General features: G+C 39.9%; 2 protein-coding genes across 3 annotated transcripts in view; one reads left to right on the plus strand and one right to left on the minus strand.

Annotated features, from left to right (window-relative positions):
- The window catches only part of PAAF1 (proteasomal ATPase associated factor 1), a 43200-nt gene extending 34586 nt beyond the window's left edge, over positions 1–8614 (minus strand). Inside the window, exons 1-4 of the mRNA XM_044258565.1 lie at positions 8557–8614; positions 6538–6578; positions 5636–5739; positions 1358–1447 (exon numbers count right to left, since the gene is read on the minus strand). Of these exons, the coding sequence (XP_044114500.1) occupies positions 1358–1447; positions 5636–5739; positions 6538–6578; positions 8557–8603 (282 nt within the window). The 5' untranslated portion in view covers positions 8604–8614. The remainder of the gene's footprint in view (positions 1–1357; positions 1448–5635; positions 5740–6537; positions 6579–8556) is intronic.
- Positions 8615–8742: 128 nt separating this feature from the next.
- On the plus strand, positions 8743–11408 carry LOC122914081 (cytochrome c oxidase assembly factor 4 homolog, mitochondrial). Of its 2 annotated transcripts, none has more exons than XM_044260717.1 (2): positions 8743–8869; positions 10769–11408. In XM_044260717.1, exon 2 carries the CDS (start codon positions 10781–10783, stop codon positions 11108–11110), a length of 330 nt encoding a protein of 109 aa, XP_044116652.1. In that variant the 5' UTR covers positions 8743–8869; positions 10769–10780; the 3' UTR covers positions 11111–11408. The 2 variants fall into 2 exon arrangements, with proteins under 2 accessions (XP_044116652.1, XP_044116653.1); XM_044260718.1 differs by lacking the exon at positions 8743–8869 and adding an exon at positions 8899–8984.
- The last annotated feature ends 5232 nt before the right edge of the window (positions 11409–16640 follow it).

Here is a 16640-nt window from a genome sequence, read left to right on the forward strand (position 1 = left end):
AGGGTTAGCCAAATCATCAAAGTATAAAATTAGGAAATCAAAAATACCTGAAAGTCCAGTAATATAAGATTGGAAAAATGAATTGTAGTAAATCATACAGTAGGAATACTATGCAGCTCTTAAAAGAAAATGCAAAGGGGCACCTGGGTGGCTCAGTGGGTTAAGCCGCTGCCTTCAGCTCAGGTCATGATCTCAGAGTCCTGGGATTGAGCCCTTTCTCTCTGCCTGCCTCTCTGCCTACTTGTGATCACTCTCTGTCAAATAAATAAATAAATAAAATCTTTAAAAAAACAAAAAAAATTTTAAAAGATACTCTGGGGAAAAAAAAAGAATATGAAGAAAGATGACATGCAATGATGTACATATTATTAAGGAATAGAATACAAGTTATAAAACAGTATATACTATAAAAACCTACTTTGGTAAAGTATTTAAAGAAAAAAGACAGGGCGACATGCCTGAGTGGCTCAGTTGGTTAAACGTCTGACTTCAATATCAAGTCCCACATCAGGCTCCCTGCTCAGCGGGCAGTCAGCTTCTCCCTCTCCCTCTGCCCTTCCCCCTGCTCACACACTCGCTCTCTTACGCTCTAATAAATAAATAAAATCTTTTAAAATAAAAGAAAGAAAAAAGAAGAGAATTGAGTGAAATAATACATAAAGCTTCACATGGTACAGACACATAGTAGGTATTACTACTATATTATTAATACAGCATTTGTAACAAAAGTTCACAATAGTTACTTTAGTTACTTTAGGTTGCAGAACGTGAGTGATTTTTCACCTTTTGATATTTCCTAAATTTTCATCACGTAAACTATGTCTGTTTTATAATAAGGATAAAAAATAGCCATTTTGTAAAATGTACTACACAATAAAATGGAAGGCTTTAATATAATCAGTTTATCCAAATAGTTCTCATTTATGCTTCCAAAAAGATCATGGTAGTAGAAAGGGCATTATCACAGAGACCTCTGAAAATTATTTCTCAATATGCTGTACTTGGAATTTTGATAAAACATCTCTGTCCTGTAGGCAATGAGACAGAAATATAAACAATGGCAAATTACATAAACCCAGCTTCGATCATTATCCAAAAGCCACTAAACAGCTCTGTTAAAACATAAATGAGTAAACCTCAGACAATTCCACTCTCTAAAATTGCCAGTGAGTGGATTTATATACATATTCTATGTGGACCCAAATACCAGTTTTGCCAAGCATCACACTTCAGCTATGGTACCTTAATACACAGTAAATGAAAGACACATTAATTATGAATATGTTTATAGCACTCATGCAGATGAAATGAAAAATTAACATGTCATTATATTCTCTCATTTTATCAAAATACTTACACTCTTTGAATGAATTCTGGAAAATGTAGTGTATGGTGCCAAAAACTTTGAGGATGCATTTTCCTTTGGACAAGAAATATGAATGCTTTTCTAAATAGAGAGGGAAAGATGAAATTCATCAGTAAAGTTACTCCAGTGGAATGAAAGACTCTTAAAGAACACAGTAGATGATAGGAAATTCTAACTTTTTCTAAAAAATTTTATTATTTATTTATTTGACAGAGATCACAAGTAGGCCGAAAGGCAGGCAGAGAGAGAGGAGGAAGCAGGTTCCCTGCTGAGCAGAGAGCCCGATGTGTGGCTTGATCCCAGGACCCTTCGATCATGATCTGAGCCGAAGGCAGAGGCTTAACCCACTGAGCTACCCAGGTGCCCTGGAAATTCTAACTTTTTAAATGTACCCTTTCTAATCCTCCTTTGCCAGCTCACAACACTACCACTCCCTTATAGATTAGCAGTCCTTTTACTGCAAAGGGCCGCAATGTAATTTGGTATTGTTTAGCTGCCCTTATCTTTTTATAAGAAGTAAACTCCCACAGAAGATAAACCAACAGTAAGATATTAATATGAGAGCATTAATTTTTCAAAGAAAATCTAATATGAGTACTCTAAGTTAGCAGTGGGGCAAGGAATAGGATTAACAGATGAGAGAAAACATCACCAACCAGACTCCAAGTCTAGCACCTAAAAGACTAGTCTAAAAGCTAACTTACTGCCTACAGGAACTTGTTAAAACTACTTAAAAAATGTTAAGACTACTGACATCTATAGTTACCACAGAAAATTGGTATAAATTATGGTACACTTATACAATCTGTAGGCCCTGGTCAGGCTTGCAGTGCCCATTCCAACAGATGATCCATGTTCATAGACTGCTCATCACCCCACAGCTGTATTAATTCCTCATGTGTTTTGCTAGTCATTATAAGATATCTTTCAACTACTGTAGCAAGAAAACACTGGTGACATAGTTGAATGGTGACATTCAAATTATATCTAGAAAAAGATGTTAGGTTCAGGTGATAGGACTTGCACAAGGTCAAGGTCTTTATAACCATTTAAGATTAAGTATGTTGGTGTTTCAAGGTAGCATGTACAGAGGTATAAAAGGCTTAGTAAACCCTTCAGGGATTCTTGCAATATGAGTCCTTTACTCTAAATGGCTGAATACCAACACCACCACCCAAGTGTGTATCTCCCATAGGGAGGTGAGTAGAGTTACACTCGCCAAACAGCCCCAACCTGTTATCTCTTCTGCAGCAGTACTTCAAAGTTTTTGGAAATTCTACTGAACAATGAAAATGTCTTCCAAAGTCAAGGTTTTCTAAAACTCTTTCTAAGACTAATATATACACAGCAAACACAGGTCCTCACAGTTCTTTAGAAAGAACAATTTCAAAGTAGTAACATTCTCATCACTAAAAATCAAAATGCTCTTACTACAAGTCTTCTACTCATTTAAAAAGGCAATTAGAGGAGCGCCTGGGTGGCTCAGTCGGTTAAGTCTCTGCCTTCCGCTCAGGTCAGGATCTCAGGGTCCTGGGATCAAGTCCCACATCAGGCTCTCTGCCCAGCAGGGAGCCTGCTTCCCCCCACCTCTCTGCCTACTTGTGATCTCTCTGTCAAATAAGTAAGTAAAATCTTTTTTTAAAAATGGAATTAGAATATCTGTCTGTATAAATAGCACTTTCTTAACCAGCATAGCCATATGTGGCTGCCTGCAGTCTTTTCATCAAATCAATTTTGCTTCTAACCCCGTAAGAAAGCCCACACAGCTGCAAGAGAGTTGACCTGGATTTGGAATTGCCTCATATACCTAAAACTAGAGTGTTAGCTAAACTCTCCTGGCTTAAATATTCCTACCAGCAAGGATTCAAGGAACTCCAAGAACTTAGTGTTCAGGCATCTATCAGAATTGTGGTTGTTCTCAGAAGACTTCATTTCTTTGGGACTAATTGTGTGAAAGATTTCAAGAATTAGTAGTTTTCTCCTGCTTATCAATTGACCAAATCAACCTTTAATCCATATGGAGGAAGAGAAATGTTGAACTACCTTCCAATATCAACAGTAGAGAATCATGCTGTTAATGAAAATATTGTAATGAAAAGCTGCAAGAGATATCAAAACATAAAATTCAGGGTGGGAGGGGTCAGAGGAGGAGTGTGGGCATTCCACACTAAGATAAAATTCCAAGTCAAACATTTTTATCCTCCAGGTTTAGATATTTAAGCATTATCTACTGTTCAAGAGAACAATACAGCAACATCAAAGAGCAAAGTGATTCATGGCAATTAGGAAACAAATGAATGTTCAACCATAAGCATTTACTGTCTGACTCAGCAGGTACAAGACAGAAATTAGCAATAATGTTGGAAGAGATAAGGACTGTATGAGGGCCTAAATATGAAAGGAAGAAAGGAAGTCAGCACTGAAGCTATGGATGGATATGGGCAAAACACTTGGGAAAAATGTAGGCTTGCAAAGTAGTGTCCATACCTGGAAGTTTATAGAACTGGTTTCAATTCTGGCATACAGTCTAATTAGCTTTGATTATTAGGGTTAATTAATGTCTCTGAGTCTGTTTGGTTATATGCAAAATGGAAATTTAAAATGCCAATCCCACAGGATTGTTATGATGAACAACAACTCACTTTTGTAAGATTTTAGTTTTCATTCATATGCAGTCTCACTCCATGTTAATCAGTCTATAGGTAGCACATCTCCATTTTGTAAATGAGGAAACAGGCTCAGAAAACTAAGTTATTTGTCCAAAAATCATATTACTAGTGTCAGAGTTAACTAAAACTTGAACTCAGATCTTCTGACAGTTTCTACTATGCCATAGCTGTTTCTGAAAAACAAATGCAAAACATATATAATAACATATAGCCTATTAACTTGCACAAATTGGAATAAATTAACATTTAAAGTCTTATGTAAAAAACAAAGTATCATCCATTCTTAGCAGTATACCTGAAATATTTCACAACTAAAAAAAATTTAATTACACATCTCACCAGAACATGGGTTCTGCAATACTTAGTTTGGCTATCTACTCACCTCAAAGACAATGAGAAAAACTACTATTTATGTAGGTCTTCATCAAGGCCTAGCCAGATACATTGTAAAGGCTATGCTGTCCAATATGGTAGATACTGGCCACAAGAGATTATTGAGCATTTGAAATAATACAGCCAGTGTATATGAAAACTGCATTTTTAAATTTTATTTAAAGTTTAATTTAAAAACTGATACTTGCCTCAGTTTTTGGAAAACTTTTAAAATATATCTGGAACTACCTGGGTATGTGAATTTATGTTCTCAACTCTAAATTTATATAACCTAAATACCTTTACTTGTTTCTTTTCTTTTTTTTTTTTTTAAAAGATTTTATTTATTTATTTGACAGAGAGAGAGATCACAAGTAGGCAGACAGTCAGGCAGAGAGAGAGGGGGAAGCAGGCTCCCTGCTGAGCAGAGAGCCCGATGCTCCATCCCAGGACCCTGAGATCATGACCTGACCGAAGGCAGTGGCTTAATCCACTGAGCCACCCAGGTGCGCCTACTTATTTATTTTCAATAAAAAATTAGTCTGAATTGAGATGTGTAGTAAATATAAGATACACACAGGGTCTCAAAAACTCAATAAGAAAAAAGGAATGTATAGTATCTCACTAATAATTTTTTAATATTAATTATAAGTTGAAATAGTATTTTAGATTAACTGCATTAAATAAAATATATTATTAAAATTAATTTCACATGTTTCTTTTTACTTTTTTTTTAAGATTATTTATTTATTTGACAGAGAGAGAGAGACAGTGAGAGAGACAGTGAGAGAGGGAATATAAGCAGTGGGAGCAGGCAAGGGAGAAGCAGGCTTCCCACCGAGCAGGGAGCCCGATGCGGGGCTCCATCCCAGAACCCTGGGATTGTGACCTAAGCCGAAGGCAGCCGCTTAACAGCTGAGCCACCCAGGTGTCCCTCTTTTTACCTTTTTTATGTGGCTCTTAAAAAATTTTACACTACATATGTGGCTTACATAATTCATCTATCGGATAGCGCTGATATAAGGGAAGTGTATGCAACTAAAAGTATCTCAAAGCACATGTAACTACAAAAGAAAAAAAAAACAACTCTTGACATCCAAGGCAGTAAAAACTGTGATTACTATACAAATAAAATAAAGATGACAAAGATATATAAATTACAGTATAAATATTTAAAGTAGATATATGGGTATTAACCCAGTGTCATTTAGAGGATATAAAAACCTACCTTGTTTATCTCATTCACAATAAATCCTTCTGAAGCTGTAACTTCTGGGATGCCATCCTGGCCAATTCCTTGACAAGTTAGGCTGCCATACAAAGTTGGTTTACCTACATAACACAAAAGAAGTGTTGTCTCAGGAAAATAATAATTTAACATTGTTCTCCTTGAAGATTTAATTCAGGCATCTATATAGATGGCAGGAAATTGGTTCATGAAAGAAAAGAAGGTACTTGTATAAAGTAAGGTGAAGAGAAAAAACCCCTGGTCTGGGTGAACCTAATTTGGTAGGAATATGCTCAAGAGCTAAAAATTAGATACAAAGATTTAAAGTTACGGCATTTGTGAGAAAGCTACTAGGGGGTTCCTGGGTGGCACAGTCAGTTAAGCACCCAACTCTTGATTTTGGCTCAGGTCATGATCTCAGAGTTGTGATCTCAGGGTCCCAAGATGGAGCCCTGGACCATGGTGTGAACTCAGTGCACCGTCTGCTTGAGTTTCTTTCCTTCTCCCTCTGCTCCTGCCCCCCACCAAAAATAAATCAATCTTAAAAAAAAAAAACCTACTAAAGCAATCTCAAACTCAGTTTTACTGACTGTGAAATGAAATTCTTCCACAATGAAAATGAAGATCAACATGCACACATGCATTTAGCCACAGTATATACACATAATACATAGCATTGAGTTACGCTTCAGTAATCTAGAAAATCTGCTTAAGGAGAACACTGTTTTTGGTGATGGGGCCTAAATAAAATATCCTACACATAAACTGGTCAAGAACATTTGAAGATTATGAGCATTGTGCAAGGAGTCTGAGCCAAAAGAAAGTATGAAGCTCTCTTCTAAGGGTAGTAAATCCCCCTACCTCTAAAAGAAGGCATATTAATTTGGGCAAAAGGACATTACCTGGGGGGTGACAACTTAGCCAGGCTTCCCCTTCATCCTTCCTATGAAGAGAGACAAAAGACTAATTAGACTCATTCAATGCTGAAAAGGATGCCCCTGGTGCAAGGGAGAAAGAAGACCATACAATCTTCAGTTTGGATAGTACTTAGGTATGACTAGTCTAATATCTCATCCAGGCTTATATTATTATAAAACAAGATTTATTAAAGAAATATTGATGCATTAAGTGTTTAATGAATTGATGTCTATTGGTTAAATGAATATTCAAATACTTCAAAAACAGGTTAAATGACTATTCAAATACTTCAAAATAGGTTAAATGAACATTCAAATACTTCAACAACAGGGAGTTCACTATTCATTTATAAGTTACACAGCTTTGAAAAATCACAAATACTTTATATTTAGATATTTACTGGGATTATTGTAAGCCAAGCCCTGTGCTAAGCACTTTGAAAACAGTATCATTAATCCTCACAATTTAAGAAAATGTCTTTTATTATCCCCATGTTAAGATAAAACTGAAGCTCAGAAAGTGACTTGTCCAAGGTCACCTAGCTATCTGGAAAGCAGGAACAGAAACATGGGACTAGTATACAATTTCTGCACTCCACCAGCTCACGCTGACTTTTTATGTGTTTTAGAATGCACCGCCCCAATCATCCAAATCTTTATTTCATCACTCTAACATTTTTAGGTTATAGTGAAAAAGACCTCTACTTTTATTTTTTCAATTTTATTTTTTTACTTTTTTATTAACATACAATGTATTATTTACTTCAGGGGTACAGGTCGGTAAATCATCAGTCTTACACAATTCACAGTACTCACCATAGCACATACCCTCCCCAATGTCCATAACCCAGCCACCCTATCCTCCCCACCCACACACCCAGACCTACACTTTTAAGACAGAAAGATTTAGGGGCACATCAGTCGGTTAAGTGTCTGCCTTGGCCTCAGGTCATGAACCCAGGGTCCTGGGATAGAGCTCCGCATCGGGCTCCCTGCTCAGTGGGGAGTCTGCTTCTCCCTCTCCCTCTGCTCATGCTCTCTCTCTCAAATAAACACATAAAATCTTAAAAGAAAGAAAGATTGATTTAGGTTGACAGTAACTCTCTATCACTGGCTACAAAATCTTGGACAAGTTACTTCCTGATTCCTCTCCTGCATTCTCTCCTAGGCATCACTTTACCTGGTGGTCCTCAGTAAATGTCAATGTCCTTGCTTTATTACTTATCTTTATTACTTTACTACTTACTGTAGTTAAGTAATGTGTATTTTATTTTGGCTCACATAGTAAAGCAGAATTTTCTTAATTGCAAAAAGCTATGTTTTCACCTTTACCATGGTTTCAATGTGAAAAAGCCCTATTAGTAATAACAGTTGCCATTCATGGCACTGCTGTACTCATCCTGGTGCAGAGTAACAACCTGCACAGTATACGATCAATAAATATGTTAAATGAATGGTTTGCTGTGCATCCCCAATTACACTGTCAGCTTCCTAAAGGCAGGAGCCACCCTCTAAATTTAGATTATTCGTCTAAACTCCACCTGCACACAGCCTGGACATAGTGGATGTTACATTGTTTCCTGAATAGAACTGTGCAAAATATCTAACATAGCACTAGGGGTCTTAGGAGAATACAAAGTTTTCATCATAAACTCAAAGACAACGTGGAGGTGGTTGAGTCGTAGGACCTTTGCAAATAATTGACGAACAGTAAATACTTGCTAAATGACTGACTTCTCGCCCAAGAGTCTTCCTGCCTCCCAGTTTTCCTGTCTTTCTCCAATTCATTGGTCCTAGTTCTGATACTGGGATCACAGCACATATACGTTGCCTCAGGACAGCTCTGCTGAAAACGAAGACAAATGACCATGTGGGTTTGCTACATCCAGTGATCCCTCAACAAATGATGTAGGTAATCCCTATCCTGGACTGGATACAGCTCTCCTTAACGCAAAGACAACACGCGTTACCCTCCTCCGTCCCCGTTCTGGGCCTTCATTCTACCTGAGGGCTTGAGCCCAGTCGCTCTGAATCCTCAGAGGCGCCGCCATCTTAACCCCGCCTCTTCCGCTCTTTGCCGGAAGTGGGTCGCCAAGGGGCTGCGACAAGGTCTGGGGGCGGGATCTATACTGAGAGGCCACCAATGAATACATGTGGCGGGTTCCTCTCCCTCCCACTTCCGCGCTCAGGTTCCCCGCCTCCCCTCTCACCCAAGGGGTTGGTTTTCGGCCTGAGGGTCGGAAGAGTTCCAACTGCCTGCAAAACTGACGTCGACGTGCTAGAACGCGCGTCCGAGTTCTCGTGTCCAACCTGATCGGTGAGCACTGCGTACCGCGTCTTTGCGCAGTGGGGCGTAGCGGGCACAGCGGTACTGAGAGTAACTGCCGCTTGCGCGCATGCGTTCTCTCGTTAAAGTCGGAGCGTAGCTGCAGGTGACTTGGACAATTGAATTTCTCTGCTTTCCCAGGCCTTCCCAGTCCAGGCCAGCTGCCGACTGTGTAGCCTGCCCCGATCTCCAAGCATGGGTCTTCCTCTTTTTCACTCCAGAGAAGACTGAAGCCGGATGTAGTGGGGAGAGAGTACCGTGGCATTTACTGATTCCTGTTGTCCGTGCAATTTTCGTTCATTATCATATTAATCCTTACATTAATTCTAGGAGTTAAATATTATTAAGGAGGAAGCTAAAAAGATTGTGTGGTGAGACGTGGTGCTGGGATTCGAATCTGGATCTCTTGTGTTAGAATCCAGGGCACTTTTTCTGTACGGTAATAAAACTCATGTATTGAACTCTATGGACGTGCCAGGCTTCTTAAGTGCATTATCTCATCTAGCCTTCAACAGTCCTGTGAGGTAGACACTTTTTTTAAAGAGAGACTACGAAGTGATTTTCTTAAGGTCTTGCAGTTAGTGACAAAACTAGGTTTCCAATCCCGTCCCTTTTCAAAGCCTATTTACCCCTTCCTTCCTCAGGTTTGCCTCCAAAGCAAATGACTTTTGGGTAAGGCTTTGGAGTCCTTAAATCTTTGTAATTTCCGCACTGCTTACTATGGCCAACAATACCTTGCTATGATTAGATACTTTCTCATAGCGCCAATTTTATTTGTTTTACAGTTCTCTAAATATGCTATTCCTCAGCCATACAGAACTTTCAGTTACTTTCCTGTGTTAAATCCTGTCTCAACCTGTGATTCTTCTCTTCCATTGATTGGGAATAGACCTTCTCCCCATCTCTGGCTAACTCCTATTTATCCTTCAAGTCTCCGTTTAGGAATCATTTCCTCCAGGAAGCCTTCCCTGCCTGTTCCTGCCATGTCTGGATTAGGTGTTCCTCCAGTGTGTTCCCAGTCTTCAATATCCATACACACTGCGTTGTAGTCTGTTTATTACATAGATTATACACTATTAAGGAACTCAGTCAGTCTTGGTCACTCCTGTATCCTCTAGCATAGTGCCTCATGCATGATACATACTTAATGATCCTTTGTTGAATGAATCAGAGAGACACAGGAAAGGCATTAAAGAGTACTAGTTCCTTTAAAGCCTGTCATGGTGAAATGTGTATAAAGGCTGAGTTTATTTCCCTTCAAGCCTTTCTCAGATTCTTTCTGTAGGCTACTTTATACTGGGTGCTGTGAAGCAGATGATCTTGGGAAGACAGTCTGGGCAAATCCACCTCACATTAAGCACTCTCATCTCACAGACTCATCTCTTGCCCTGGCCCATGCACGCTACAGCCACACAGAACTCTCCCATTTCTCCTGTATGTCAAACCCTACCCATATTTGGTTGCTCTCCCAAATGTTAAACCATGTTCTTTTCCAACCATAGGAAAAGGCTAATAGAAAAGAAGAGAGATTAATTATTTTGGGGTGGATCTAAGACAGGTGCTCCAAAAAGGTGACATTTCACCTATTTCAGATTCCATTAGCAGAATCCATTCTAGCTTATTTAGTCCTGTGCTAAACACTCTCATATACTTGTAATTTCATTGAATTCAGACCATTTTGCAGATCTGTTCTCTTGCCAGGCCTATTGCTGATGGCATCAAGGTGAATCAGGCCGAATATCTGTTCTCAAATAAGCTTACAGTCTCCAATGGGAGACAAATGCATAAATAGGCTAAACCAAACCAAAATAGGTTTGGTCAGTGTTACTTATAATAGGGGAACCTCATAGTCACATCCCTACTCTAACCTTGCCTCCACTGATGTTCCAGAGATTCCCAAAGATGTCAACTCAAGGCCATACCTGGGCCCAACAGGTGAAGAAGGAGGATGAGAAGGAGGACCCCCTGGACCGGCTGATCTCCCGTTCTGGCTGTGCTGCTTCCCATTATGCAGTACAGGAGTGCATGGCCCAACACCAGGACTGGCGCCAGTGTCAGCCGCAGGTACAGGCCTTCAGGGACTGCATGAGTGAACAGCAGGCAAGGCGGCGGGAGGAGCTGCAGAGGAGGAAAGAGCGAGGCCATCCCATCACTGAGTCTCCAAACCGCCTATCCCCAGAGAATGACCCTGCAGAACCTAGCACCCAGAGAGATCCCGGGAAGAAGTCCTGAACAGCAGAAGGCCAAGAGGTATAAAACTCGGGAATTATCTTCAGCTAAGACTGACGTTGAAAGCTCGGCAGCCATGGGTTTGGACATGACTGCTGTAAAGAGCTGTGATATTTTCATGGTGAGATACCACACATCTTCACCAATATTGAATATTGACTGGTATTTGCTAAGTAAAACAAAGAGTGGGGTTAATGGATGGTCTTCTGTCCTACATCTTGGGTCAGTGTGCCAAGTACTGATTACATGGACGCTTAATTTGAAAAGTAAATTCACAATCTAAATATAAATTGGTTACCTGGTCAGGTCTTCATTTATTCATCATTGGTTCAACACATGACTAACAAGTTTTTCTAAGACCTTTCCTTGTGCCAGCTACTGTGTGAATGAATAATATGATCTGATGGGATGAATAATAGAATCTCTTTCTTCGTGTTACTTAGTCTGGTTTGAAGGGTGGAAATAAAACAACATTAGAATAACTAATTACTAGCCATTATGTAAGTGCTTTTATCTTTCCTTGGTTGATCTGGATATTTCATTTAATCTAGTAGAAGGAAGAAAACATACGGGAAAATAAACACTGAGTTCCTCTTCTATCCCAGACAGATGCAGAGTCTGACCTCCACATGCTCACAGCCCAACAAACACACAATGTTGCCTGACATTTTAAAAGGCACTTTTAGGGGCGCCTGGGTGGCTCAGTGGGTTAAGCCACTGCCTTTGGCTCAGGTCATGATCTCAGGGTCCTGGGATCGAGTCCCGCATCAGGCTCTCTGCTCGGCAGGTAGCCTGCTTCCTCTTCTCCCTCTCTCTCTGCCTGCCTCTCTGCCTACTTGTGATCTCTCTCTGTCAAATAAATTTTAAAAAATATCTTTAAAGGCACTTTTAACAGAGACGCCTGGGTGGCTCGGTCAGTTGAGCGTTTGCCTTTGGCTCAGGTCATGATAGTGGAGTCTGGCATCATTCCCCACATCGGGCTCTCTACTCAGTGGGGAGCCTGCTTCTCCCTCTCCCTGCCACTGTGCCTACTTGTGCACTCTCTCTGTCAAATAAAATCTTATTTTTTAGGTGGCTGAATCCCCTTTATGCCATAAAAAAGTAAATAAATAAAAGGCACATTTAACATAAAATACAGATTTTCAGCTCTTAAAAAATGGAGAAGCTATCATCATGGAGCTTATATTCCCACTTGACAATTTGCTGGAATTGAGTAACGATTCCTCTTTGAGATGGTTGTATTCTCCAGTTAATAACAGTTGCCATTGCTTCTCATTTTTCTTCTATGGAACTACATTGCCCATTCTGTTTTCTATCTAGCCCTGGGAGGCATTTGGGAGTGGAAAAGGAGGTGGAAGAGTAACTCCTGCCATCGAAGCTGGAATGTAAAGGGGTGTATGCTCTCATCATCATCAATAACTTTTTAAAAAATTTTATTTATTTGATGGCAAGAACATAAGCAGGGGGAGCAACAGAGGGAGAGCGAGAAACAGACTCCCTGCTGAGCAGGGAGCCTGATGTGGAGCTTGATCCCAGGACCCTGAGATCATTACCTGAGCCGAAGGCAGACACTTAATGATCTGAGCCACCACCCATTGGTAACATTTCTTGAGCATCTATGTATTAGAAGTGCAAATCTGAAGTATAGTAAGCCCTAAAACTACTTTGAGTCTTTGCGTTGGTGACTGGGGAGGAGAGAAAGAGAAAAGAGGGAGAAGATGAGAGGAATACCAGTTTAAAGAACAGTAAAATCCCAATTAGTAATCAGTAAGGACTCTGTGGGGCCCTGTCTGCTCGGTGCTGTGGGTCATCAGAACAGTGTGGACTGGAGCTGTCAGCAAGAATTTCAAAGAAGGGAGTTAGTTGAGTTGAACCTTAAGTGATGAAGGAAACATTACCTCTTTATAACATATGTAACAGAAAGGTATACCATCTACAAGTAAAAAGTACCTAGAAATAAGTGGTGCCTGGGTGGCTCAGTCAGTTAAGGATTCAACTCTTGATTTTAGCTCAGGTCATGATCTCAAGGTCCTGAGATCAAGCTGTGTCAGGCTCCGTCAAGATTCTCTCCTCCCCCTTTGCCTCTCCCCATTGCGCCCCCGTCCCCCAGCTTACTCTCTCTCTCTCTTTAAAAAAAAAAAACAAACCTAGAAATCAGTAAGAAGCAACAGCCCAATTAAAAACTGAACAAAGTTAAATAAAGTAGTATTAGCTATTTCTATTAACAAAAATCAAAAGTATTTATAACAGCCAGTATTGGTGGGGATGAAGAACAGGCACAATCACACTGAAGGGATAATAAGTTAATAAAGCTACTGGAGGACAGTTTGATGGGATCTATAAATATTTTATCTTTTTTTAAAGATTTATTTGAGAGAGAGAATGTGCGCACGTGCATGGGGTAGGGGTAGAGGGAGAAGGAAAAGTGGATTCCTCTCACCATGGAGCCCCATGTGGGGTTTGATCTCATGACCCTGAGGTCATGACCTGAGCGGAAATCAAGAGTTGGTCACTTAACTGACTGAGCCACCCAGGTGCCCCAGGATCTGTAAATATTTTAAACATTTATATATTTACTGGCTGGCTTTGTCAGAAGAGTATGCAACTCTTGATCTTGGGGTCATGAATTTGAGCCCCACGTTGGCTTTAGAGATTACTTAAAAACTTAAAAATATATATTTCAACAGCAATTCTTTTAGGAACCCTCTTGAATATATTTTTATAAGATGTACATACTATTATGTTCACTGCAGCATTGTTTATATAGTGAATATGTGTTCACCATGTAAAACTCCCATCAGTAAGGACTATATTTGCTTATATATTCAAATCTTTTTTTTAAAAATATTTTATTTATTTATTTGACAGCACAAGTCAGCAGAGAGGCAGGCAGAGAGAGACGAGGAAGCAGGCTCCCTGCTGAGCAGAAAGCCTGATGCGGGGCTCGATCCCAGGACCCTGGTATCATGACCTGAGCCGAAGGCAGAGGCTTTAACCCACTGAGCCACCCAGGCGCCCCAATATATTCAAATCTTTTACAACAGAAATGTATCTACATATTAATTTGTGTAATTAAAATAGAAATAACTATCTGTGGGGAGGGTGGGTGGGATTCTAGTAGAGGAAGGACAGGACTCACTAGCAGACTAGCTTACAAACCAGCTAAGTGCAAGTTTTATAAGACTCCACCTCTAACACAGAGCTAACACTGGGTGGGTCACAGAATGTATTTGGGCGAAGCGGGCTTTGTTGCCACTCAAATCTGTTTCCTCAAGTAAATGAGGCATAATAGAGAATTATTATTTTCTTGGCGCAGAGAATTAAATGAGGGATAATAATATAAATAGCAAATAAAAATTATTAGCATTTTTGAACTATTAAAATTATTATATTTATAATGTATATATGTAATAAATACTGTCATACAGTATTTATGAAGCATTTAACTCAGGCTGTTTGGTTCCAAAGTTTGCTCTCAATCTCTAGGACATACTGCTTTCAAATCCCACTATGCCACTTACTAGCTGTGTGGTTTGGGGCAAATTACTTAACTTCTCAGGATCTATTTTTTCTTCTGAAAAATGCATGTAAAACCTTCCTCATAGGCCTTAAAACTAATAAATGTAGACCTTCCTCATAGACTTGTTGAAAGAATTAATCTTGGTAAAGAGCTTAGAAACAGTGTCTGGTACATAGTAAGCATTCACTAGATGTTAATTGTGTGCTAGGTACTCTCCTGAGTTACATTTTCTCAGTAACCCCATTAACTCCCCTTCACAGAAGAGGAAATAAAGGTTAGATTGTGGGCTAGACTTTCAAGTATGTCTAATTCTTACGTCTATGCTGTTCTGTTCTGTGCTCTCCTGATCTTCCACTGCCTGGTATGATGCTTAACAAATAGTAAGTAACTATTTACTATGTAAATATTATGGATTTGTTTGTTTGGCTGGCTTTTTTAGTGTTTTACAAAAAGGAGGTTAACCAGTGCACCTTGCCCACAGTGTTCTAGATTGGCATGTTATTTTAGTCTCTCAGCTCTGGAGCCTACAGCCATGGAGCTGTAATTTAAGGTGGTCCATGCTTGTCCAGAACAAGCTATACCTACCTCTGTACAGAGGCTTGGTGCCATGGATGAGTGGAGAGATTTGGCTGGGTGTCGCTGTGGCTCATGAGTTGGCCATTCCCCGCAAGGTCCTTGGCTGGAGACTTGGCCTGTGCTCAGTACAAAGTTGCATGGTAATGTGTTTTACTAGGTGAGTAATAAGAGATGCTTCCCACTCTCCCTCCCTCAGGTAAAATTTCCAGGCTAAGTCCTTGAGCTGCTGACTAGAAATCCAAAGAGAACTGGAGCCAGTTCAGGTTGAAACCTTATGCTTCCCACTGTATAGAATGATAGGGCTCTCTGCTCCAACAGGGACTTACAGCAGGCAGAAGTGGGAGGAATTCTTTCCTCCTTTAGCAGCAATCTTCTGAAGAGTTTTCATTCTTTGGAGCTTGGGCATCTTTCAGAGCCTGGGCATTCTGTCTAAATGGTGACCTAAACCTGAAATGACTAGGAATGAAAGTTATTCTGGGGGGATTTATAAGAACTCAATGAATCATTTCAGACTCTCCAGGGAGATCACATATTTGAAGACATAAATGACACAAAGAGGTCAAAGTACACATTAAACTAGTGCAAGACACTTTGGCTACCTGTCTTCAGTGCCTTTCCGGCAGGTCTAGTTCTAGACCCAACCAGTGCTTGCACAGAGAGCTTTCCTTCCTTAAGTAAACCTACCCTTTTAGAGTCCACAGCTGGCAAATTCCAGCCTTCTGTGGTGGTGGCAGAAGAAGGCATCCTTAGCCAGAGGAAAGGAACTAAAACATGAAGCTGAGGAAACTGTTGGCCTTAACTAGGAAGACTGCCAATTCAACCCCATTCAATCTTCCTGGAAGTTAATGATCTACATAAAATGTCAGTTCTCAAAATCTCAGTAACGTGCACTAAACCAGGAATTGAGTGAACTGAAGCAATCCCTGGCTGGCACTGGCTAACCTTGGACAAGTCTGCTTCCCTCTTAGGCCAGTGATCTCATCTTTTTACAGATGAGAAAAATGAAGACCAAAACAGATTATCCCAAAGGTTGTGTACTGATGGAGCCAAACCTAGCACCCAGCTGTTCTAAATCCCAATCCACTGACCTTCCCTCTTGTCCTTCCTGCCTACCCCTCATGTTATCACAGAGATTCTAGGCACATTCAAAGGAACATTCAAAACTAAAAGTATGCTGAAGGAATGAACTAGTGATAGACACAACATGGATAAAACAGGGTAAATGAAGTCAGTCACAAAAGGGCATATACTGTATGATACTTATATGCAGTTCTAGAAAGGGAAAACTTCACAAAAATGAGATTAATGATTGCTTCTGGAGAAGAAGGACTCAAAGAAAGTAAAGGAACTTTCTGGGGTTATGAAAGTGTAATCTTGATAGAAGTATAGGTTTCATGGGTGACTGCATTTTTTAAAAAGATTTTATTTATTGATTGA

This window comes from Neovison vison, chromosome 7 (genome assembly GCF_020171115.1).
Source record: "Neovison vison isolate M4711 chromosome 7, ASM_NN_V1, whole genome shotgun sequence".
Taxonomy (NCBI): domain Eukaryota; kingdom Metazoa; phylum Chordata; class Mammalia; order Carnivora; family Mustelidae; genus Neogale; species Neogale vison.